Genomic DNA, 22457 nt, shown 5'->3' on the forward strand with positions numbered 1-22457 from the left:
AAGAAAATAAGCAAAATTCACACAGAGGAATTTAGATTTGGTCCAGTGAACAAAAAAAGAGACAATGAGTACTTGTGTAGGGGTTATGTTTATTAATAGTACAACATCACTAAGCAAGACAAATTGAAATAGGGAGAGTACAAAAGTCAGGAGACTACAAAAACAAGGCCTATGTGGATTCCTGCCTGGGGCAAATGCAAATGAAACTGAAAATCTAAAAAAAGTATCAGAGAAACAAAAATGCAAGAAAAAAGAAGAAAATTTAATTCCAAAATTCCACTCTAAAAGGAGAGTAGGGTCAGAAAGAAATGCTACAGTTGAGAAAGGAAACTAGGTTTTTTGGTTTATTTTTTTAATTCTTTGGCATATGCGAGAGGTCTGATGGAGAAGATGATTAATTCAATTTTGGACATGTGGCATTTGAGGTGATGGCAGACATCCAGGTACAGATGACGGTCTTAAAAGATGAAATGGACAGAAGCTTCCTAAAATTAATTTAGGGTTCTACTCTCCCACAGCAACATTTTATGCTCACCAGAATGTATCCCTTGTCTTACTAAAGGGCATCACTTGGCATTGGGCATCAAAGTAACTAGCTACTGAACCAGGGTTCTACTGTGCAGTTAGTTTATCAGCTGCATCACTAAAATCTTCAAACGTCTCCCAAACTGATGCTATTCATATGATCTACTAAGAACTTCCTTTCCAAAGCGATGTAAACTTGGGCACTCACACATGCTGAGCATTTATTTACACAGTGATAAAAGGAAACCAAGAAACAAGAATTATCGTAAATATTCAGCATTCAAACCACAAGATCACTAACCCTCTTAAGTCCTCCTTGATAGGACTATGTCCTGTGTAACTCTGGTCTGGGAGGCCCTCACCAGTGTGCTACAGATTTGGCTTTCTTTCTTCCTGACACAGCCACTACTTGTGTCACCATCTGCCCCCTTCTCAAAGGGGCTAGGAGGATAGAAAAAAGAGCTTAGATTGAGAACTTCATTCCATAATATGGTTAAAAATTAATGTAGCATAACTTGAAACTAGTAAAGGCTGCTGCCCAAATACATATACATGCACTATTACCAGAGGCAAAGATCCAAAATCTCAAAGATCACAAGTCCAACATCTCAAAAAGTCTTCAAATTATGGTCCTCTTGCTTACTGTCCCAATAGGTAGAAAACTGACAAGTGGTTAAGGAGTGACAATACCCAAAGTGCACGCAATTATATAGTGTAAGCTCTAACTCTCTGCTATGCTTATAATAAAAAGTCTTTCTTTTTCCATATATTATCATAAATCTAATAATGCCTTTTTAAAATGCTGCCGGAAAGTGTCTCTGCTAATCTAAGGATTCTATATTTGTGTTCAAATGGCAGGAAGAGCTTTTTCCTAATAATTTATATTAGGTTACCATCTCTCTTATTTTTTTATTCTCTTAAAAGTCTATGGCTAGGGGCACCTGGGTGGCTCAGATGTTAAGCGTCTGCCTTTGGTTCGGGTTGTGATCTCAGCGCCCTGGGATTGAGCCCCATGTCGGGCTCCCTCCTCGGCAGGGACTCTGCTTCTCCCTCTGCCTCTGCTGCTCCCCTTGCTCATGCTCTCTCTGTCTCTCCTTCTCAAGTGAATAAATAAAATCTTCAAAAAAAAAAAAAGTCTGTGGCTAATCACTGAAAAAGCTATAAATGTGGGTTAATTTTCCCCCCATTCCCAGAAAGTATACATTTTAGCAGACTGTGTTTTCCCCAAAAGGGTGACAATATTTGCCCTCCCACATGCTCTTCTGCAATATGACCTTGCCAATCCCCCGACAAGGAGGACAAGTCTCTCAACTCTAGGCTGGCCTTAATGATTCACTTGTAGCCAACAAAAACGTGGCAAAAGTGATACTGAATGATTTCTGAGCCCAGATCAGTAGAAGTCTTGCCGCTTCCTTCTCAGTCTCTGGAAGACTCAGTCTCCAGACGCTGCCATGCTGTGAAAGACGAAAGCTCCATGAGAGGGCAAGAGGTCCTCCAGTCAACTGCCCCAGCTGAGCCCTGCCTTCAAGTCACCAGAGGAAGAAAGAAGTCATCTTGCAAGTAGATTCTCCAAACCCCAGTTGTTTCAACTGCCCGCGGAGCAAATCACACCCATCCATTCCAGTCTTCCCATCTGAAAACCCAGACATCATTGAGCAGACAAACCAGCCCCTCTGTCTCTGAATTCTTGACCCAAGAATTTGTGAGAATAAAGTGGTGGCTGTTTTTGCAAGACTTTTGGGTGGTATGAAGGCAGCACTGGAAAACGAGAGCAGCAATAGCTAACTGGAATGTGTATGGTGGGTAACACGCCCGTCCCCACTCACTTTAGTGACTGAATTTCACATTTTTCTTCCCCTTCACTTTACTGAAACTTTCATTCCCAAAGAAATTCTTCTTTGCCAGTTTTGTTAATTTCTCCATTTATTTTGACAGTTCAACTTTAGAAACCATCATATCCAATAAAATCATTTCCTAGGGTTTGATTTCCAGCTTATTTGTTTTAAAAGCTTGTTTCTAACATTCTCTCCATTTATTGGAATTATTTCAGTCTTTTTCACCCTTTTATTGTAATCTATGTTTGAATTAGGTCATGACTAAAGACATAATTACTTGAAGCAAGATGTTGTGCACCCAACTATAACCATGATAAGTAAACAATCTGTCAGGCATAAGAATTATTCAGCACTTATCGTAAACAAAGCACTATACCAGTACTTCACATTTTATCATTATAAATGCTTTATTATTGAGTTAGCTATATTGAATTCTATATATCTACTCTCATCACAAGTCATATTTTGCCAGAAAAAGTTCACTTTACTGTTTAACGAAAAGGCTATTCTTGTTTCATATGTAATCCTAACATAAACTCTTCAAACCATTGCATTTTTATAAATAGTCTATTTTATAACTTGCTATTATATTTAATAAGGACAGATTGGTCACTCACAAATCATAGCATAAAAAATCAAGCTCTTCCTTTTCCTGAGAGAACTTCATTTTCTTTATGAATCTTTGTAACTACTTGGCAGAGAAAAACTTAGTCCTGTTCTTTCTCTAAGTGTTTAGTCACTTCCAATTAAAGTTTAGACTTTTCAAAAGATATTCAGTTAAAACCAGGTGTTATCATCCCAGTTACATCCCAGCCCTAGAACTCACTCACTTCCAAGCACCCCTACCAGTGTCCCTTCTGCTTTCACCCCACTCAGCTGGGCCCTTCTAGAGGTGTCTGTAAGGACATTACGCTGTCTTACTGACATATGCTAGGGTAAACAAGCTGTACATCTGGCCAATATCATCCTCTTGCTGGTTTGGAAAGTGCCCTGGAAAAACACTGGGCATGACAGTGGCTGCAGTAATAGTGCAAGCAGTCTAGGACAGATGAACGAAGTGAAGAAAGGAAGGGCTCATGAATAGGAAGAAAAAGAACCAGAGGGGCTGGAGAATGGGTAAAATGTGAAAAAGGAAGGGAGAAGTTCATTGATTTAATCCACAGATATTTAGAGTATCTTCTATATGTGGGTATTCTGGAGTTTAAGATTGAGAGGAAAATGTGTACGAGTAGCTTGAGTAAAGGTAAAGATCACAGAATCTGCAAAGGTCAAGAACCGTGAGACTGGGATGTTAGATGGGCCACCCATAGACAGCAACTCTCTGCTGAGCATGGGAAGCAACAAAGAGAGAGGTGCAGGAGGAAGAGACAGTTGGCCTAAATCTCAAGAACTGTATTTACAGAAGAGTCTAGAAGTAATGGTTTACAGGTTGCAATGAGAGCTAGAAGAAAAATGTTGTCTCCAGGACCTTTGATTGATGCAATGTGTGAAAATGAGTAGTGGTCACCTACAAAGGCAGCAGAAAAAGCAGTAACCTGGGGAGAGAGCAGGTTTTCAATTACGATAAGCAGATAGAGTATTTGATGAAGAGATGTGGCTGCAGAGAAGTCTGTTCAGCAGGGAGCAAGAGTTCTAGAGAGCAAGTATGAAAAACCCAAGCACACAGGGAAAGGAAGGAAGCCTGAGGATAAGCTAGATGACCCGGGGACCTGCATTTGCAGCCAGGGCCCAGGGACAGAGATATGAGGTAGGACAGATAGATAGAATGAGTTGGCTTGAAGCTTCCAGATGTACTCTGGTCTTATTCTGAACATAGTAGGCTATGGATTTTATAGAGAATTCCAAGTATGTTAGAGACAGGTGATCAAAGTTATCCTTACTCACAACTGTGTAACTGTGAGAACGTTACTTTAAACATCGCTAAACCTTGGGGTTTTTTTTCTGTAAAGTGAAGAGAATAATATCTAGTTTATGAGGTTATGATGGTGAAGCAACATAATGTATGTAAAGTGCTTAACACAGTGTCCAACACACAGTACTGCACAATACACTTTTTGATTTGTTTTTGCTTATTGATATGGTCCTTCCAAGAAACTGTAACCACATATGCATGAGACAAGCCTACTGTAAACCCTCAGCCTCCGGGCATTACCTGCATTCACACCAATGGTCCTCTCAGTTCCTCTCTCCCATCTTACGGTAGAAGCAGTTGTGCTCAGCAGAGGAAATGAAAGGACTCAGAAGGCTCTTACTGATCGGGCCAGAGTTTCACTCAGGTAATATAAAACATTAAGAGCATCGCCAAATGTTGCTTTGTCTCAGGTATGTTCTGTCTTGTACATCTGTTAAATTGCAAGCTCCTGAAGGATGAGCTCCAGGACTTATTTGTTCACCACCACCCCCCACTCCGGGTGTCTAGCATTTATTAGACACTTAAAATGGCTACCGAATGACTATCCATATAGGAATAAAGTAAAACAGGCAAAGTTCCATACCTCAGACATGTTAATTCCAGAGGTTATATTTGGCACAATACCTCTTCTTTTGTTAAATAGCTTCTGTGCTAGTTTTCTAAAAGATGTTTAGATTTTATAAAATGTGACTTTCAGATTTAAGTATCAACCAACAAAAGGTAAAACCTAAAAATATACCCATATATCTATAAATAGAATATTGGTATATTTATTCATGCTATTATTTTAAGGATGACAAACTACACAGAAATTTTATATAAACATTAATAATCAAGTTAGAAAAGACCATTTGATCAAATAATTCACAAATATATCACATTTTTCTTAAAAATTCTAAAACATTAATCAGTTAGAAAAGACAGTTTGATCAAATAATTCACAAGTACATGTTTTTCTTAAAAATTCTATTATTTTTTTTAAGATTTTATTTATTTTTGAGAGAAAGAGAGAGAGAGATATCCCAAGTAGGCAGAGCGGCAGGCAGCGGGAGAGGGAGAAGCAGGCTTCCCGCGGAGCAGGGAGCCCGATGCGGGGCTCGATCCCAGGACCCTGGGATCATGACCTGAGCCGAAGGCAGACGCTTAACTGAGCCACCCAGGCGCCCCGTAGTTTGTTTAAGATGAATTGAAGACTTATGATTTTCTAGTTGCTAATTAAAAAAAACTTAAGCAAAATAAGATTCTGCATTTTAAGACAATATATTCCACCTTACTTGGCCACAGGACTGCAGAACGGCTGCAAGCTAAATTCTGGTATCCATCTTCATCCCCTGGTTCCTCCACCACTGGCCCCCCACCTTCTTCTTATTGTACTCTTTGCAATCTCTGAGCCAATATTTAAATATTAGATCAAACACCCACCACCCACCCACATAAATAAAACTAACTTCTTACATCTTCAGAACCTCATTTTTGCCCCTCTCGGCCAAAGACACAGAGTCTCTTCCACCAGAAGCCATACTCTATGTTGAACCTAACTCATCATGGGATTTGGAAGCGACTTGGGCATTTACCTAGCTACCCAGGGCTGCCCTCTAAAAGGCACAACATGGCACAGTCAGACAAATCGTTCTATTATTTAGCTTTATCACTCCACCTGCCTCATGACAGTAATAAACCAGACTCAATCTTTTTTTTCTTTCTTTTTGGCTATAGGGCATTTATCACACACAGAACATCGGAGGTATAAGAAGCTGACCTGGAACCCACGCCTGCCCTGGCTACAATGGGGCAGTCTCACTCACCCCAGGCCAGGCCCCTGGCACTATGGATGCAAAGCAGCCCGCCAAGGGCAGGGTCCCACGCACTGAGGTAGCTGCATCTTAAGCCCACACAAGTACAACTCCCCAGGCTTGTCCAACTCTCACACAGATCCAGGCCTGGGGGGGAGCGGGGGGTGGAAGGCAGGCCCCCGACAAACACTGCCGCCTCTGAGGAAAGGCACCTTCCTGTCTGCCCATCCCAGGGACAGCCCAGCCGGCAGCATGGGGAGGGGGCGGCTGGCTGCCAGCAGGAGGCAGGTGGAGATGGGGCTGGTCAGGCTGGGGGTCACTGCTGCTCCAGGCAGTCCTCCGTCACCCCCGGGCACCAGCTCTGCCAGCACATTCTGCAGGTAGTTGGGGCCAGGGTAGCCATGGCCTGTCACATTGCCTACATCCAGTGTAAACCTAGGCACTGGGACTCACAAATCTCCCTCCTATCCCAACCGTCATTACCTTTGGAGATTTCAAAAATGCATGTAGAATCTAAAAGACCAGATTTACAGTTCTTTGGGATTCCTAACTCCAACAACTGTCACTCCCCTATAAACATTCTCAAGCCTGTACCCTGCATCTCATTTTAACTTACTCCACCTCAGAAACAGCCCCCTCTCATGTTAACAACTCCCTGCTGTAAACCCTCGGCCTCCAGGCATTATCTACACTCACACCGATGGTCCTCTCAGTTCCTAACGTTTCCGAAATCTGTCCGCTCTCCCCTAACCTCACCTCCTTCCCCGTGCGGCCTAAGGGTAGATTAACAGAACTGTCTATCAAAGTTCCTTAGCTCTCTTATCCCAGTCCTTCTGCTCTACCCGTCAGGCAAAACTCAGACTCTGGAATAATCCTTTAATAACTGCCCTCTTCTCTCCTACATTTGGTGAACAATGATCCTCTCCATAGGACTTTCCAGAAAACTGTGAAGCATTTAAATTAAGACCAAATATCACATCTAATTTCCTCTTGGGACAACAACACATCTCCCTGGATCTTTTCTTTGAAAAGATCTGGCCACTGATTTTCTCTTCTTTCACCTAGCAACTATACTAAATAATTTCTACTCTGTTTGAGGCCCCAGCCACTCATGATTTTAATTATCACTTATATGCTAATTACTTTAAAATTTTTATTTCTAGTATTGATCTCTCCTTTTGAGTTAAAATGAATATCCAAATGTTTGCTAACCATTTCTACCTGGATATACACAGCCATCTCGGACTCTGAACTCATTCTCTCTCTCCCATTAATTCTGCTTCTGTCTTGGGATAACCAGCCTCTAAAATGGCCTCCACTGATTTTCGTCTCTTGAGAGTCAAATCTTTGTGTAGCCGCTACCTCTAGTATCCCATGGTTGGTTTGTGTAAGAATATGGCGAAGGTGATAATATGTCACTCTACGGTCGTATTACAAAAAGACCACAGCTTCCATTTTGGTCTCTTTCTCCCCCATCCCCTAGGATCACTTGATGTAGAGAGAGGTCCATGTGGTGAAGGACTAAAGTCTCCTGCTAACAGCAGAGGAGTTAACTAAAAAAAATGGAGCGTCCAGAGCCAGTCAAATCTTCAGCTTGACTGTAACCTCATGAGAAACCCTGGGCCAAAACCACCAAGCTAAGTGACATTCCTAAACCTCAGAAATAGTGAGATAATAAATGTTTGTTGTATTAACCTGCTAAATTTGGAAGTAACTTATACAGAAATAGATGTCCTTCCTATATTCCTATCTCAGTTGACATTAATATCCATCTAGTCACTCATCCATTAACATTCATTCATGAGGGGGTGCCTGGGTGGCTCAGTCGTTTGAGCGGCTGCCTTTGGCTCAGGTCATGATCCTGGAGTCCCTGGATGAGTCCCCCATCTGGCTCCCTGCTCAGCACCGAGTCTGCTTCTCCCTCTGACCCTCCCCCCTCTCATGTGCTCTCTCTCTCTCTTTCTCTCTCTCAAATAAATAAAAATCTTTAAAAAAAAATTCATTCATGAGTATCTACCATGTGACAAAAGACCTATTATCCTCAATCTTCCACTACAACAGGTTGTCACAAAGACCTGACACGTTTACTTCCTAAATGTTTCTCAAATCTGCCCCTCAAGATTTCCCAAATCTCTCTCTCTCTCTCTCCTACCAGAGTCCTAATCTAGGCCCTCATAATCTCTCATCAATACTGTATTCCAATACCCTCCCAATTAGTTTCCTTGATTCCCATCTGTCCCTGCCAAGAGTGAGCTATTTAAGACATAGAGAAGCAGCATATACATAAGAATTAAGGTGGCAGGACCAGGAGAAAGTTCTCTCAAGGAATGAATGACCCCAGTATCTTTGTAGACAAGTAACTGAAGCTTGATAGTCTTGACAGTTTTAGTAAAATAGAAAGCAGCTTATCTACATGATGTGTATGAGAGGAAGCAACGGGAAGCAATTCAGAGACAGCAACATTATGCACCAACACTACACAATCAGGCAGAACTGGGTCACATGATGTTGTAGAGACCTATCAGTGTCCAAGCATTAGTTTCCTCTTGCTGCTGTAAAAATCTGTCACAAAGCTAGCGGTGTAAAGCAACACAGATTTATTAATCTTACAATTCTGGAGGTCTCAAACGACTTTCACTGGGCTAAAATCTGGAGGCTCTTGGGGAGAATTCATTTCCTTGCCTTTTCCAGTTCCTAGAGGCCACCTACATTCCTTGGCTCATGGCCACAATCCATCTTCAAAGTCATTAATGGCTAGTCAAGTCCTTCTCACATCCCATCACTCTGGCACTGACTTAACCTTCCTCCCTTCCTCCCTCTTTCACTTAGGAGGATTCTTGTAATTACACTGGCCCCATCCAAATAATTAAGAATAATCTCTCCATCTCAAAATCCTTCACTTAGTCATATTTGCAAATGTAAGGTAACATATTCAAAGATTCCAGGGATTGGGATGTAGACACCTTTGGGGGTAAGGAAGTGAGGGGTAGCATTTTTCTGCCAGAGTCCAGTTCCATAATTTTCTCTGACAATGCTCCACAATCCAGAAACAGAAAAAATAAATAGCAAGAGAGACTCAGGATTGAAATTAAAGATATGCAGGGTCCTAAAGACAGCAATATCAAAGTGACAGGCTTGGCTTCAGATCAAAGTCTTTTTCTAGGCCAGTTAACCTTACTAACTCCTTGAAGACCACAGAGTACTCTTATCCAGGCTCCTTTTCACCGGCATTTTCTGATAATCACCAGGGGACTGGGATAAGAAGGTATTGACAGATATGAACATTCTCTACAATTAACAACATTGAAAATACACATTCTTCTAGGTCATTTAAAAAAGGTATAGGTGAGGTCTAATTATCTGCCAAAATATTCTCTAAATATTTTTTTAAAATATTTATTTATTCATGAGAGACAGCCCGATGCGGGACTCGATCCCAGGACCCTGGGATCATGACCTAAGCCGAAGGCAGAGGCTTAACCATCTGAGCCACCCAGGCTCTATTTAAATATTTTAAGTTTCCTGTATGTTGCATAAAGTTACTGCAGAGACTTCCAACCAAATGTGCCGAACCCCAGAGAGTATAAGATTCCTAGTTATCTTTAGATACCTAGACAAAGGCTTTTAACAAAAACAACTCCCACACTGACAGTTTGTATTGGGAAGGAACCACAAACATATTTTAAGCAACTGATGTATATAAAAAAATAAGACTTTATTTAAATTAAGTCAACATTATACTTCCAAAGGTTTCACTCCATGTCGTGGAATAATTTATATATTTTATTCCTTCTGACCTAGGGCAATGCGGTAGATTCAAGGTCAGATTATGAAGATCACAGTTTATACACAAGGAGAGAATCGTGTAATTTTGTCCCATGTTTATGGTTGTAGGGTAGCTGCTTGGTGACTGGCAACTCACACAAAAGATGAGTATTCCTGCCCCCACTACCCCTTCCACCCCTTTCATCTGTGGGAGCTTAGCAAGATAATAAGAGTCAGTCACACTCATGTGAGGGTGTTCGGGGTATTAATAAGAGTCACAGTCACACAGGTCCATGGCAACGGCTGAAAAACCAGAGCAGGGGCTAAGTAAACAGCAGATGCAAAGTTCTGTATCCATTTTTAGATACAGTAGATCCTCATTATTGTGGATTCCATATTTCCAAGTTTGCCTACTTGCTAAAATTTATATATAACCTCACAATCTAACACAGAATGTTAGATCAGCTTCATTCACGCATGAGCTATAATGCTGTTGCCTATAAGTTTATTTTTTTTTAAGATTTTATTTATTTATTTATTTGACAGAGAGGGTGCATGCAAGCACAAGCAGAGGGAGAGGGAGAAGCAGGCTCCCTGCAGAGCAGGGCGCTTGATGCAGGGATTGATCCCAGGACTCTGGGATCATGACCTCAGCTGAAGGCAGATGCTCAACCGACTGAGCCACCCAGGTGCCCTCTATGAGTTCACTCTTAATGAATAGATAATATGTATTAAATAAGGTGCCATTAAACAGAAACACACATAAAACAAGGTTATATATTTACTGGTTGATGAAAATGTGACCAGAGGGTGTAAGGAACATGACCCTATATTTCCCCTAGAACATAACTTGATAGAATATAACCATCTCAGTGAGAATCAACAGTATTTTGTTTGCTGTTAAACCTTTACTTTTTATAGCTGTGGTCCCTAATAATAAAGAATATATCTCCATCAAAAGAGAAAATATATAAACATACTGGTTTGACTGATTGATTGATTGATTTGAGAGAGAGTGAGAAAGACAATGTGCATGAGCAGGGGGAGGGACAGACGGGGGGAGAGAAAGAGAGGGAGAGAGAGAGGGTAAGCTGACTCCCTGCTGAGCACGGAGCCTGACATGGGCTCGATTCCAGGACCCCAAGACCATGACCTGAGCCGAAACCAAGAGTCGGGCACTCAACTGACTGAGCCACACAGGCACCCCAACATACTTAACTGCTAAAGACTGTTAACTGTTAAAGGCTGAACCAAGGGGTAGGGGCCCGGAAGATGGGTAGAAATTGACATTTACTGACCTTCTTTCCTACACAAATTATCTTATTTAATCTCTACAATAATTCTATGAGATAGGCTTTGCTATTCTCATTTTATAGATGAGAAGACTGAGGCTCTCACAGGTTAAAATTTATTAAAGGTCAAACACTAATAAGTGGTGAACCTGAAATTCAAACTGGGGTCTGTCTAACCCACTGAACCCATACCTCTGACCTACATGATAGATACTGCTGCCTCACTGGGCTATATGGCTCTGGGACTGTGGCTCTCTGGCCTGCCCATGAGACACCTAAACCTAATACAGACCCATTAACTCCTAGGTTTCAGGAGACTGAAGTTTCCCTTACCTCCTTTATCCCCTGGACAGATATGTTACAGATTTGTAACCAGAGAATGTGTCAACCTTATTCTTTAAATTGTTATTAAAAACTTTATTGAAAAAGACACCAGAAGGCACTAACTTCTTTATCTAAGAAAATTAGATATATAAATCCTACCCAAAACCAACCAAAAAGTTGCCAATAATTAAGCATTTAAAATTTGTCAGATTAGGGGCACCTGGGTGGCTCAGTCAGTTAAGCGTCTGCCTTCGGCTCAGGTCATGATCTCAGGGTCCTAGGATTGAGCCCTGCGTCCGGGGCCTTGCTCAGCGGGGAGTCTGCTTCTCCCTCTCCCCGCTGCTCCCCCTGCTTGTGCGCTCTCTCTCTCTTAATAAAATCTTTAAAAAAATTTTTGTCAGATTAATCTGTTGATTAAAATGTTCACCTGCTTTATTCTGATATTTTCTCACAAGTCTACTGAAAAAAATGAAAAATATATATAGTCCAGAAGTGGAATGATAAATTACTAGTATTAAATAATCAATAGTGCCTAACACAACATCTCTCATGGACTAGGCAGGCATTCAACAAAAGTTTACCAACCATATGGATCTATATGCTCTATTTTAATCATATTTAAGTATACCTTCTTTTGTTACTCTGGGTAGACTAGTATATCAAACACACGTACATACATGCGCGCGCACGCGCACACGCACGCACACACACACACACACACACACACACACACACACACCTTCCCCTCAAAATTACATGCATTTTGGTACTATTTAGGGTTTCAGTTATGAAATGTTTTCTGAGAGAGATGAAATTCTGTTATGAAGTGTTTCAGAAGGAACAGGATGAAAAATGCAAATACCTGTGAGCACACAGACACACATTCAGCAGAATAAATCTTCCCAACCAGAAGTCAATGTCTAGAATTTGTGCATATTCAAACTTTACACTTCACTTTAAAAGAGAGACAGGGCAAATAAAAATAGAAGTAACAGAATTTATTCAGACATAAAATTTCAGCATTTCCCATAGGATTAATAGAAGTTTGGCCTAATCTTTGATGCATATACTGATGATTTTAACAATGATCCAGAGATAATAAAGGACTCCATGTAACTTATGAATGGTATGGTTTAAATGTAAGTATATTATTTTGGAAGGTAGAAAATTATCAGTACTTATGGTAATTTCTAATCAACTAAAATAACTCATTCTCCAATAATTTTGAATAGGGTTTATCCTAATATTTTACTAAAATCGTCAATTTGAGATAACTTAAATATTAGCAATGTATTTTGTAAACCAAATTTTCATTTTCAAACCTTTTTAAACCTCAAAGTAGAGATGGTACATATAAATTAGAAAATACAGATTCATAATTTTTAGAAGTCATTAAAAATATTATCTCCCTTGTAATAAATTAGGTGGCAAATTAGGACCTGAGTCTAAACTGTCCAAATCCCAAGTATTCTGGTTGATCACTAAACCTTTTGCTTTTCCATCTACTATAGGTCCTTTGGTAGTTTTAACCTCCCTTTACATCTCAAGATGAAGGTAAAAGATGTAGGACAAAAATTGTACATATTCAACTTCACTAATTTTGTACATTTTGTTAAAGCTTTAGTAGGAAAGAAAGATGTAATCAGTAATGAAGCTTGAGACCTACAAATGACAGTACACACTGTTGTAGTTTAATAGAAAGCTAACAAAAAAAGCTTATCTTCTAAAATATTTGCTTTGGTCTTAAATGTTAAGTATACCAAAATACTGACTATAAGTGGCAATCCCCAACCTGCAAAGACTGGTGTTCCCAAAACTCACTTTTGTATATTAACTGATTGGCAGTCAGAAGCTTTTTTCCAATAATACTTAAATAACTGTACGTTTCCAGGTCAATCTAAAAAAGCCTTTGTGGCTCAGGTTACACTTGCAATACAAAATAAAACTTGATAGTAATATATCCCCCACATCAAACTACCGTTTATAACATCATTTTTATTTACCAAAAAAAAAAAAATTCTGAATTCAGTTAGCAATTGTCTCCCAACTTTCCTCAGGTGTGTATCTCCAAAAAGGACTGGGGAGCAACAATTCTGACAGACTTACTTAATGTCCTTCTCAGCCATAAGTGGCCTACAAGATAGAAATTTCCTGTAGTGAAAAAACAAGTATGGCTTTAACAAATTTCCATTACTCACATCAGTCCCATTTCATGGCATAATATCCAAGTTTATTTGAATGCTCAAGGATTAGAAACTCTTTAGATCTCATAAGATAAACTGAAAGGACAGAATATCACTTTTTAGATTCCTCCTCCCCTCTCCACCCAATTACTCCCTGTTGCCGTTCAGAATTGAAGTGACCAGGTTGCAGGGTGCCTGGGTGGCTCAGCCAGTCGAGTGGCTGACTTGATTTCGGCTCAGGTGATGATCTCCAGGTCCTGGGATAGAACCCCAAGGTCAGGCTCCTCGCACAGCAGGGAGTCTGCTTGAAGATTCTCTCTCTCCCCTTCTCCCCTTGCCCCTCCCCATGCACACATGCGCGCGCGCTCTCTCTCTCAAATAAATAAATCTTAAAAAAATTTCCCAGATTGCTTCACTCGCATTTTGCTGAACCTTTATCCTTCATAACCACTTTTTAAGAGGTTGGCAGTTAGAAGACCGCAAAGGATTTTCATGAACGACACAGAGAGAGGGACGGAAGGAGAAAAACAGGAAAACTCCCAATTTCCTGCCTTCGGGAATGAGACCTAAGCAATAATCCAATTAAGCAAGCAAGCAGTCAAAGGAAAAATATTTAAAATTCCATCCAGTAGTAACTTTGACACCAAGCATGACAGTCTCCAAATCAAAGTAATTAAAACATTTTTTTAAGTCTGGAATGACTAAAGCTGTTAATAAAAACATAAAAATATTATGACATTTATCTGAGAATACATAAAAATAGCTGTTACAAATTTACCAAAGCCACAGTTACATATTGTACAACCTATAAATCCAGAGGTTGTTCAGTGTATGGGAGGGGCGGCACATGGGTTCACTGTCACCAGAAGTCTGTGATCCAGATAGTAAACAAAACATGGTTCCAGTGTGAGAAAACCACCACCAAGACAACTCTGGCTTCTTAGGAAATGAATGAGTAGTATTAGAAAGAAGGCAGACACACGGAAAAGAGACCGGCTCACACAGCTGCCCTTCTCTTAGACCATTCCAGAGACGTGGGTTTGTGTTCAGGTTCTGCTAGTGACAAACTGTGTAAACTTCCAATGACTCTGGGCCCTCAACTTCCACACCTATAAAACCAGAGGGTTAGGCTGGTCAGAGTCTGTGGTTTCTTCCAGCTCTAAACCTTTTAACTCTAAAGGGAGTTGCTTTATAAGCATTAGGACAATTGATAAACCATGTATCACATTTTTGTGCCCATTGGTAAAATATAAGAAATTAATTCAAACCACTCAACTATGACTAAAAGATTACATCCAAGCTACTACATAAGAGAATGGCAAAGCTGCAGTGAAACAAAGGAGGGGAAAAAAGATGCAGTACCTGATATGTGCTAAACCGAAACAACCCAGGTCGTAACTAAAACTGAACAGTATGATCAAACAATATCTAGGTGATTCAAACTAGTGAAAAACGGGTTGTATTTAATGAACAGAAAACACAATTGTTTGAAAATTTCACTAGTATATTAACATAGTCTGATTTGGGATATAGTAAAAGCAGTTAGTATTAAATGACTGATCATAAGACTATTTTTTTTTATTTGCTAAGAATCTGGTATCAATTACCTAACTTTTGCAATGACAGATATTCATATTTTAAACACAGTGCTTTATATTTTTTATTTTTGCATCAAAAATATTAAGTATATTATGAAATAATATAGCTTCTGAAACAGTTTAAGAGGAAACCAATAAATATTTAAATATTTAAAAGTAATTTAATTCAGCTGAAATGATCTAACATTAACCCAGAAGAATAGCAGATATGGTCCTCAGAAATATTTACTAACCTACTGTATAACAAAATTACTTGGTACAGCATCATTACCATCAACATCACCACCATCACCTTCAATAAATATTAAGCGTTTATACTACGTGCAAAGTATTCATATTAAAGTTACATGAAAAATAGTCTCTATAGCTGAGGAAATTACATTCAAATTACAGAAACAAGATATATTTATAAACAAAATAAACATTTCACAAATCTGTATTAAGTACCAACAAGTACAACAGACAATAAATGTTATAGTAATTCAGAGTAAGGCAAGCCTAACAAGGCCTAGGTTGGGCAGGGCAGTTTTCAGGAGGGGTGGGGTGGGGTTGTGGGGGGGAGACATAAGCTGGGTATCAAAAGAAGACTTTTAAGAAGAATTGATGCTAAGCACAGAGAACACAAAGAAACTACTCCTGCTCTTTGGAACCATATGCCCTACCTTATACTAGTTATGTCAGTCAGTGATACCTAGACTGAACTGTATTAAAAGTGCAGTCAACTAAGGAGGAACTTATGAGCAGCTAACATAACAAGATATTAAAAGGGAAGTTTCTATTTAGAACCAAAGGCAACTGACATGTCAAAGCAGGTGACAGAATATTCTCAAAATTAAAAAAAAAAAGCAGTCTAAAGAGAGCAGTCTGGAGATGTGCTACCTCCTACACCCAATATTAATGAGAAAAGCCTCAAAGAGGTTACAAAGCAGGGTTTTGGAGAAGGTTTCCTTGAGGGAGAGCTACAGGAACAAGTGTCCTTGCCTTCAAGAGAAAGGATGGATGCTTGTCACTCACCTAAAGCCTAGAGGAAAAGGCTTTGTTGGGACCACTTGAAGATCTTAATATGTGTCTCAAGCACTTAGAAGAGCATACTGAAGTGGCACCTGATTCATTCTTGGAAAATCGAAAGGATGAGAAACTGGATGAAGAGGTATGTGAGACTGAATGAGAGATGCTGAATTGAGACCACTATCAGAGTCTGTCTGGACACAGAATGAATGGTCCCTATGGACCAAGATGGGCCCTATGGGAAAGAAACAGAGTAAGCTGGGGTGGGGTCATCCGGGTCTATCCAAGAGGGTTACCTGAAGCTTGAGCAGACCTTGGCAAAATAAACATGAAGGTCCTGCCAGATCTAAGAGGCTGAGGAAGGAGTAAGCAACCAGCCAGAATACACATGCATTCTCACTGTCAAGCAACCTGAGCTGAGGAATCCTGAGCAATGGAGGTAGGAGGTGGAAGATTCAGGAGTGAAAGAATGAGCTTTAAATGTGTGCCAAGTCTACAACAGCACTGAAGCTAGATTACCATGAACTATTCAAATAAATCTTACTGCTAGTCTTTCCTCTCTTCCCTTCTTTGCCCAGTGGGGGAGGGGAGGGTGTTAAACTAGGACTGGCAAGACAAAGCAAGACGAATAGAAAAGCCGAGTCAGAAGAAAAAAGTCAATGATGTTCCCCTTCCCCGATTATTGGCTGGGAATGGGCATGGGGGAGAAGCTTCATCCTTAATTTAGGTTTGGTTTAGGGTTTTTATTTGTTGGCACTGGACATTTTATTTTTATTTTTTTAAAGATTTTTTTTTATTTTTAAGTAATCTCTACACCCAACATGGGGCTCGAACTCACAACCCCAAGATCAAGAGTCACATGCTCTTCCAACAGAGCCAGCCAGGTGCCTGGACATTTTAATAATCAAATTGAGACTTCTGCAATTTAGTTACTGATGGACAATTTATATAATCTAAAAGCAACCGGAAAAGCCAAGTTTATCTATGGGCAGAGGATGAGCCAGCCTCAGAGAGTAAACTGAAAGGGACAGTGAGTAACACAAAAAAAGCTGTTTTACAATTACTTTCCACAAGTCTTGCTTTTCACCCTAATGCACTAAAGAGGCAACACAGTGGAGAGTAGAAAAGTACACAAATGTGATCCTACTAAACACAATTCAGCCCATTCAGCGTCTCTGCCTATCCTGAGATAGTTCAGCCATTAACAGTCCCAGAAATTTGCCATTACATGACTCAAAAATCTAACAGTAATTCTTAAAATTTACTAAGAGTAGCCTAAATATAATAGATTCTCTTTAAAGGCAGAGACTGTGTCTTGCTCCCTACTGTATCTCTAACACTTAGCAAAGTGTCCCTTACATAAAAAGGTGCTTTAAAAACTACTGTTCTCCTTTCTAAGAGATGGCTATGTTAGGTTCTAAGGAAATAGAATCTGAACAAATATGTCTGCAGCTGAATGGCTTTTTAAACATCTATTGAGTCTTACTATGTACAAAACTGTAATACAGATTACTTTCACCCTTATCCTTTCATAGCCAGCCAAGTATCTGGAAAATGCATATATTTTCAATACTGTACTATAACAATGCAGGATACATGTGAAAAATTTAAACTTTGTTATTCAAATAGAACAATTACCGTATATATTTTTAAGACTTTCACAGAAAACTCTCAAAAGAAATACAGTAACAATTGTATTAAATGCAGACGAGTTTAAAAAGAGAGGAACATTTAAAAAATATATTATCCAGTATTTTACTAATACTTTGTTGGCACAGATTCTCTCTTTTCAGTGACAGCCTGAATTAAGAGCCTACTATCTGACTTGTAGTATCATCACCCCTCTTTTAAAGATTAGGAAACAGAGGCTCAGAATTTAGTGACTTGCCTGAAGTCGTATTACTAGTAAGCAGTAGACCAGGAGTTTTAAATCAAGACAGATTCCCAAGCCATGCTAACTATAATGCTGAAGAGTTGAGTGTTACTGACTCATTACCAAAAGAAATAAAATCCTATTTTAATGATTATAATGTCTAATTTTGAAATATAAGCTAAGCTTCCAACCTACCTCTACTGATGTGAATTTATTAATAAACTCTTAATGAATGAAAATTCTATATAGTAGATACCAGTAAAGTTTCTAACAGTTGAAATATTATTATGATATCATTTTTATGGTATAGTATTTACAAGAAGTATATGTGACTGTAAAATTTGAGTTTCCAAAATGATACATAAGGGAAGCATGTCGTATTTTATGTTTCAGAAACTAAAGGGTGTTGGCTGCAACAGAGTCCTATTATCTGATTATTTCATTCTCACATCTTATCTTAGTAATAAATGCAAGAGAAACCCTAGATATTCCAGTATAAGTCAGTGCTTCTCAACACGGGATGAGTCCTCACACCTCCCAGGGAACATATGGCCATGTCTAGAACCATGTTTATTGTCATGATGGTGTGTCATGCAGGTGTGGGGGTGCCACTGGAATCTGCTAGGTAGCACCAGGAATCCAGGAATGCTGTTAAACATCCTATAATGCAAAGGACAGCTCTGCCTGCTTCCAACAAGGAATTAGCCAAATCAAAATCCTCAAGTGCTAAGGCTGAGAAACTCTAGTATAAGGGATTAAATGTCTGAGGCACTTAGCAGAGGAGGCAGCATGAGTGTTTAGAGACTGTAACTATAAACACTAAAACAGAGAGTCCAGATAGCACTCAAGCCTTGAGGAGCACTGGTATGGGGGCAGCTTCCTGCCTCATTAGATTTAAAGTGGGTAAACAGAACGTGATAGCAGCTTCTATCAATACTCTCACCTTTAACAGTTGTGAATTTTTTTTTCTGATAAAAGAACAGATAATTGAAAAAGCATAAGTAAAAAGAAAAGTTTTTTGGAGATATGAGAAACCTCATTAAACTGCACACAGTTCCACTACCAACTTACTGGGTGTTTCTATTACTTACAGTAGGAACCTAGAGGGTTATAATCTAAAATCAGAACAATGGGTGTTGTGGACACACCATAAGAAAGTCAGAATACATAAACATCCATGTGCTTCATTCTGATCATTATTCTGAAGAACAAACATGATTTCAGGAAACCTGGCTTTGAGCTCCCAAATGTATAAATGCCCTGATGATATACTATTGTTTCTTCTTGGGCCTCCCTTCCTCTGAATATGGGGACTGTCTGTCAGAAGAGGAAACAGTAAAAACCGGGCACAGAGCAAACTCTGAGACAGCACGGACCTAAAACAAAAATCAGAAAACAAAATTTCCCCCAGTGTTGCCTTGCTCTGCATGGCTGAGTTTTAACTCTTAGGTACTTGTTCCTTTTCCTTTACTTTTCTGTTGGAGCCCTCACTCTTCAGTCCTTTCATGTTACTTTTCTTTCTACCGTCAATCATATTTCTTCACCAAAATCTTTTTACCCTCTTTTGATCCCCATTTTCACTCCCATTTCCTTTTTTCCAACTGTTTTCCTTTACCCTCTCAATAGTGTCAACTAGCACTGGAATTATATAATGGGAATTTTGGAGTTGAAAACAGACTTCAGGGCTTACCTATTAGTAAACGCCCAGGATGCCCACCTCTCTTCATCATACCCACGCCACTAACAAGTGGTTAGCTGACTCAGCTTAAACACATTAAGATCACCTCTATTAACTTTCAGACACCAGGAATCACCTGTTCCCAACTAAGAGGTATTGAAAGACTGTTGGTGAGATCGAAACAGAGCAACAGAATCAACCGATCTGAATTGCTCTTGCTTCACAGATACCAACTACTTATCATCATCAACATTAAATAGAAAAAAGCTCACCATCCTAAACTACAGTTGACCAAATCTGCAGGCTTAAGCTCTTTGAAAATTTATCTTTTGATAGACTCAAATATCTATGTGCAGACACGATTCATCTAAGAAGCCTTGTTTGACATTTTGTCAGAATAAGGAATGACTCATTAAATCCCCCAAACGGCACGCAAAGTATGTTTTACCCTCCTACATTGCTTAGGTTTGTTCTCCCCTTAAGTACATAAACAATAGAAGATACTGATTAATTGAGAAGATCCCGGATCATGTTGGGTAAATACGGTACTGTACTTCATACAGTAAAGGCTCGTGGGGTCTGGGCAGATGCATGAGCCCAAAACTAAAGTGATTTATTATCGTGCAATAAAGGAAGTAGATCCTAATTTGTTCTGTGCCGGCCTCCCCCTAAAGGGCAGCGGGGTGCAAGTCCCATAAACCCAGTCGTGCCGTTGTCTAGTTTAAATGAACATCTCCAGCGTTCCACCGAAGTTTGAACGGTTCCTGGAGCTTCGTCTCCGGCTGTTGCTTCCCCAGAGAAGCCCCCTTCAACTCGCCCCGGGCGGAGGGCGCGCAGCCTCCCAGCCCGGCCGCTGAGCCCGGCGGGCCCGCACGGGGTCCTCGCCGTGTCGACCCCGCCGCCGCGCCCTTACCTTGGTGAGCTGGGCGATTTTCTTGCTCATTTTCAGGTGCAGGTCCTGGCTATAGTCCATGCTGTGCCCCGCCTGCTGCGCGGCGGCCGGCGAGGGCGCGAATTTGGACGCTCCGGCCGCCGAGCCGCCGTAATAGTGCTGCTGCCAGCTCATGCCCGGGGTCGCCATCTTCCCGACAGACCCCGGCCGGGGCACCTGTCCTCGCGCTACGGGGGCGGCCCGCGGAGCAACGGCGTCTGGGAGGCAAAAGCCGGGGCGGCCGTTTCCGGACCCGACCCCCGGTGTCTGTCAGGTGCGGCCGCAGGCGCCCTCCGGTCCACGACCCTCCAGTCACCCCCGTCCAGGGACGGGGCAGCCCCGCCGGATCGAGGCCGCAGGCGACACCCACGCGGGGCAGACGCCCGGGGTCCAGCAGCGCGGTCCCGGGCCCAGCCCGCTCTCTCCCGCTCTTCAGGTGACGTCTGGCGGAGGCGTCGTGGGCAGCGTGGCCCCGCAGGTCCCGCTCCCACCCGGCACCAGGGACCTAGCGAGAGGCCGCCGCCGGAGCTGCGGAGGAAGGAGGAGACGGGGCGGGCTGGTGCGGGGAGAGGCGGGGACACGGAGGAGGGCTCGGGAGCCGCGGAGCTGCCGTTACCAGGGCGCGAGGCCCGCCGAGCTCGCGGGGACGGCGACGTCATTTCTCCGCAGCCAAGCCCCGCCCCGCGCCGCCAGCCCCGCATTCTCGCCGGGTACAGGCGCTTCGGGAGGGCCTGCTGGGACCTCGCCGCCAGGTACTTCCCCCTACGGTGGGGGTCCCCAAACCCCCACCTGGGCGGTGAGCCCCGTGTGCCGCGCGTGCTGTTCTACGTAAAAAAATCAGCGAAAGAGGACAGGGCTATCTGTGGTCTTTTCGGTTTGCAGAACGCGTGCCGAATTACTGAGGCTTTCCACGCGCAAGGTTGCGTGCACTGGGGCCAAGGGGCTCTTCCCCAAGAAGGGCGTCAAGCTCACATCCAATTCCCTCCCAAGGCCGGCCTCAGCACCTCGGACATGGGTAATGAAATAGCCCGGAATACAATAATCCCTGCCATGACCCTTTCAAACTCCTACAAATATGATGGTCACAATGTACTAGGCCGACCACTGTCCTAAATTCAACGCTAGTATCTGTGTGTGGAGAGAGTACAACTCATCAGTCAATTAGTATGGCACTACACTCCTACTTTTTCCCAGTCTTAATGGAGACCGAGACAATTATATATGATATCTCGTTGGCTGGAAGTAAAGGGGAAAAACAGAAGATGGAACAAGATGCCAGCCCCTTAAGGATTTGGGGCTGAGCCAAAGTGTGTCATTACTTGTGCATTTTCACCTTTCTAAATGTGTTATTTCCTACTGATTGTCTCCTAACATCTCTACTCCTGTAGGTCAAATGATTTTTTTTTTAAGTGTATCCTATGTTGAAGTAAATCAGTTGTTTTAGGACAATCTTACACAAACTTTAAAAATGTAGAATTGTACCTATTTTAAAAACTCTTTTCTCCAGGCAGTTTTGCAGAACTGAATTCCCCCATGTTATAATATGTGATTTCTCTTTAGCATGCAACTAACAATCATAGAACCTGACATTATTAACAAATCCAATTGGCAGCCAAATTATCATAAAAGTGTCTGTTACAAAATCTAAACCAACAAGGTGAAGATTGAATAGCATCATGAAATACTTCCAGAATTGTTGGAATTCCAGAAAGGAAGACTGAAATTGGCTACAACTTTTCC

General features: G+C 41.2%; 1 protein-coding gene across 8 annotated transcripts in view; it reads right to left on the minus strand.

Annotated features, from left to right (window-relative positions):
* Window positions 1-21003, minus strand: part of FAM184A (family with sequence similarity 184 member A) — a 110582-nt gene extending 89579 nt beyond the window's left edge. For 5 of the 8 annotated variants that reach the window (XR_012378547.1, XM_073893841.1, XM_073893840.1 and 2 more), the window contains exon 1: window positions 20700-21003. Coding sequence is in view for 7 of the 8 variants with exons in the window: in XM_073893841.1 (XP_073749942.1) it covers window positions 20700-20867 (168 nt within the window). In the remaining variant the exon portion in view is untranslated. The remainder of the gene's footprint in view (window positions 1-20699) is intronic. The other 3 variants (XM_073893839.1, XM_025864907.2, XM_073893836.1) reach the window with 1 other exon arrangement.
* Between the last annotated feature and the right edge of the window lie 1454 nt (window positions 21004-22457).

Source organism: Callorhinus ursinus, unplaced genomic scaffold (assembly GCF_003265705.2).
Source record: "Callorhinus ursinus isolate GAN/ISIS: 27379988/994484 unplaced genomic scaffold, GSC_fseal_2.0 scaffold6, whole genome shotgun sequence".
Lineage (NCBI taxonomy): Eukaryota > Metazoa > Chordata > Mammalia > Carnivora > Otariidae > Callorhinus > Callorhinus ursinus.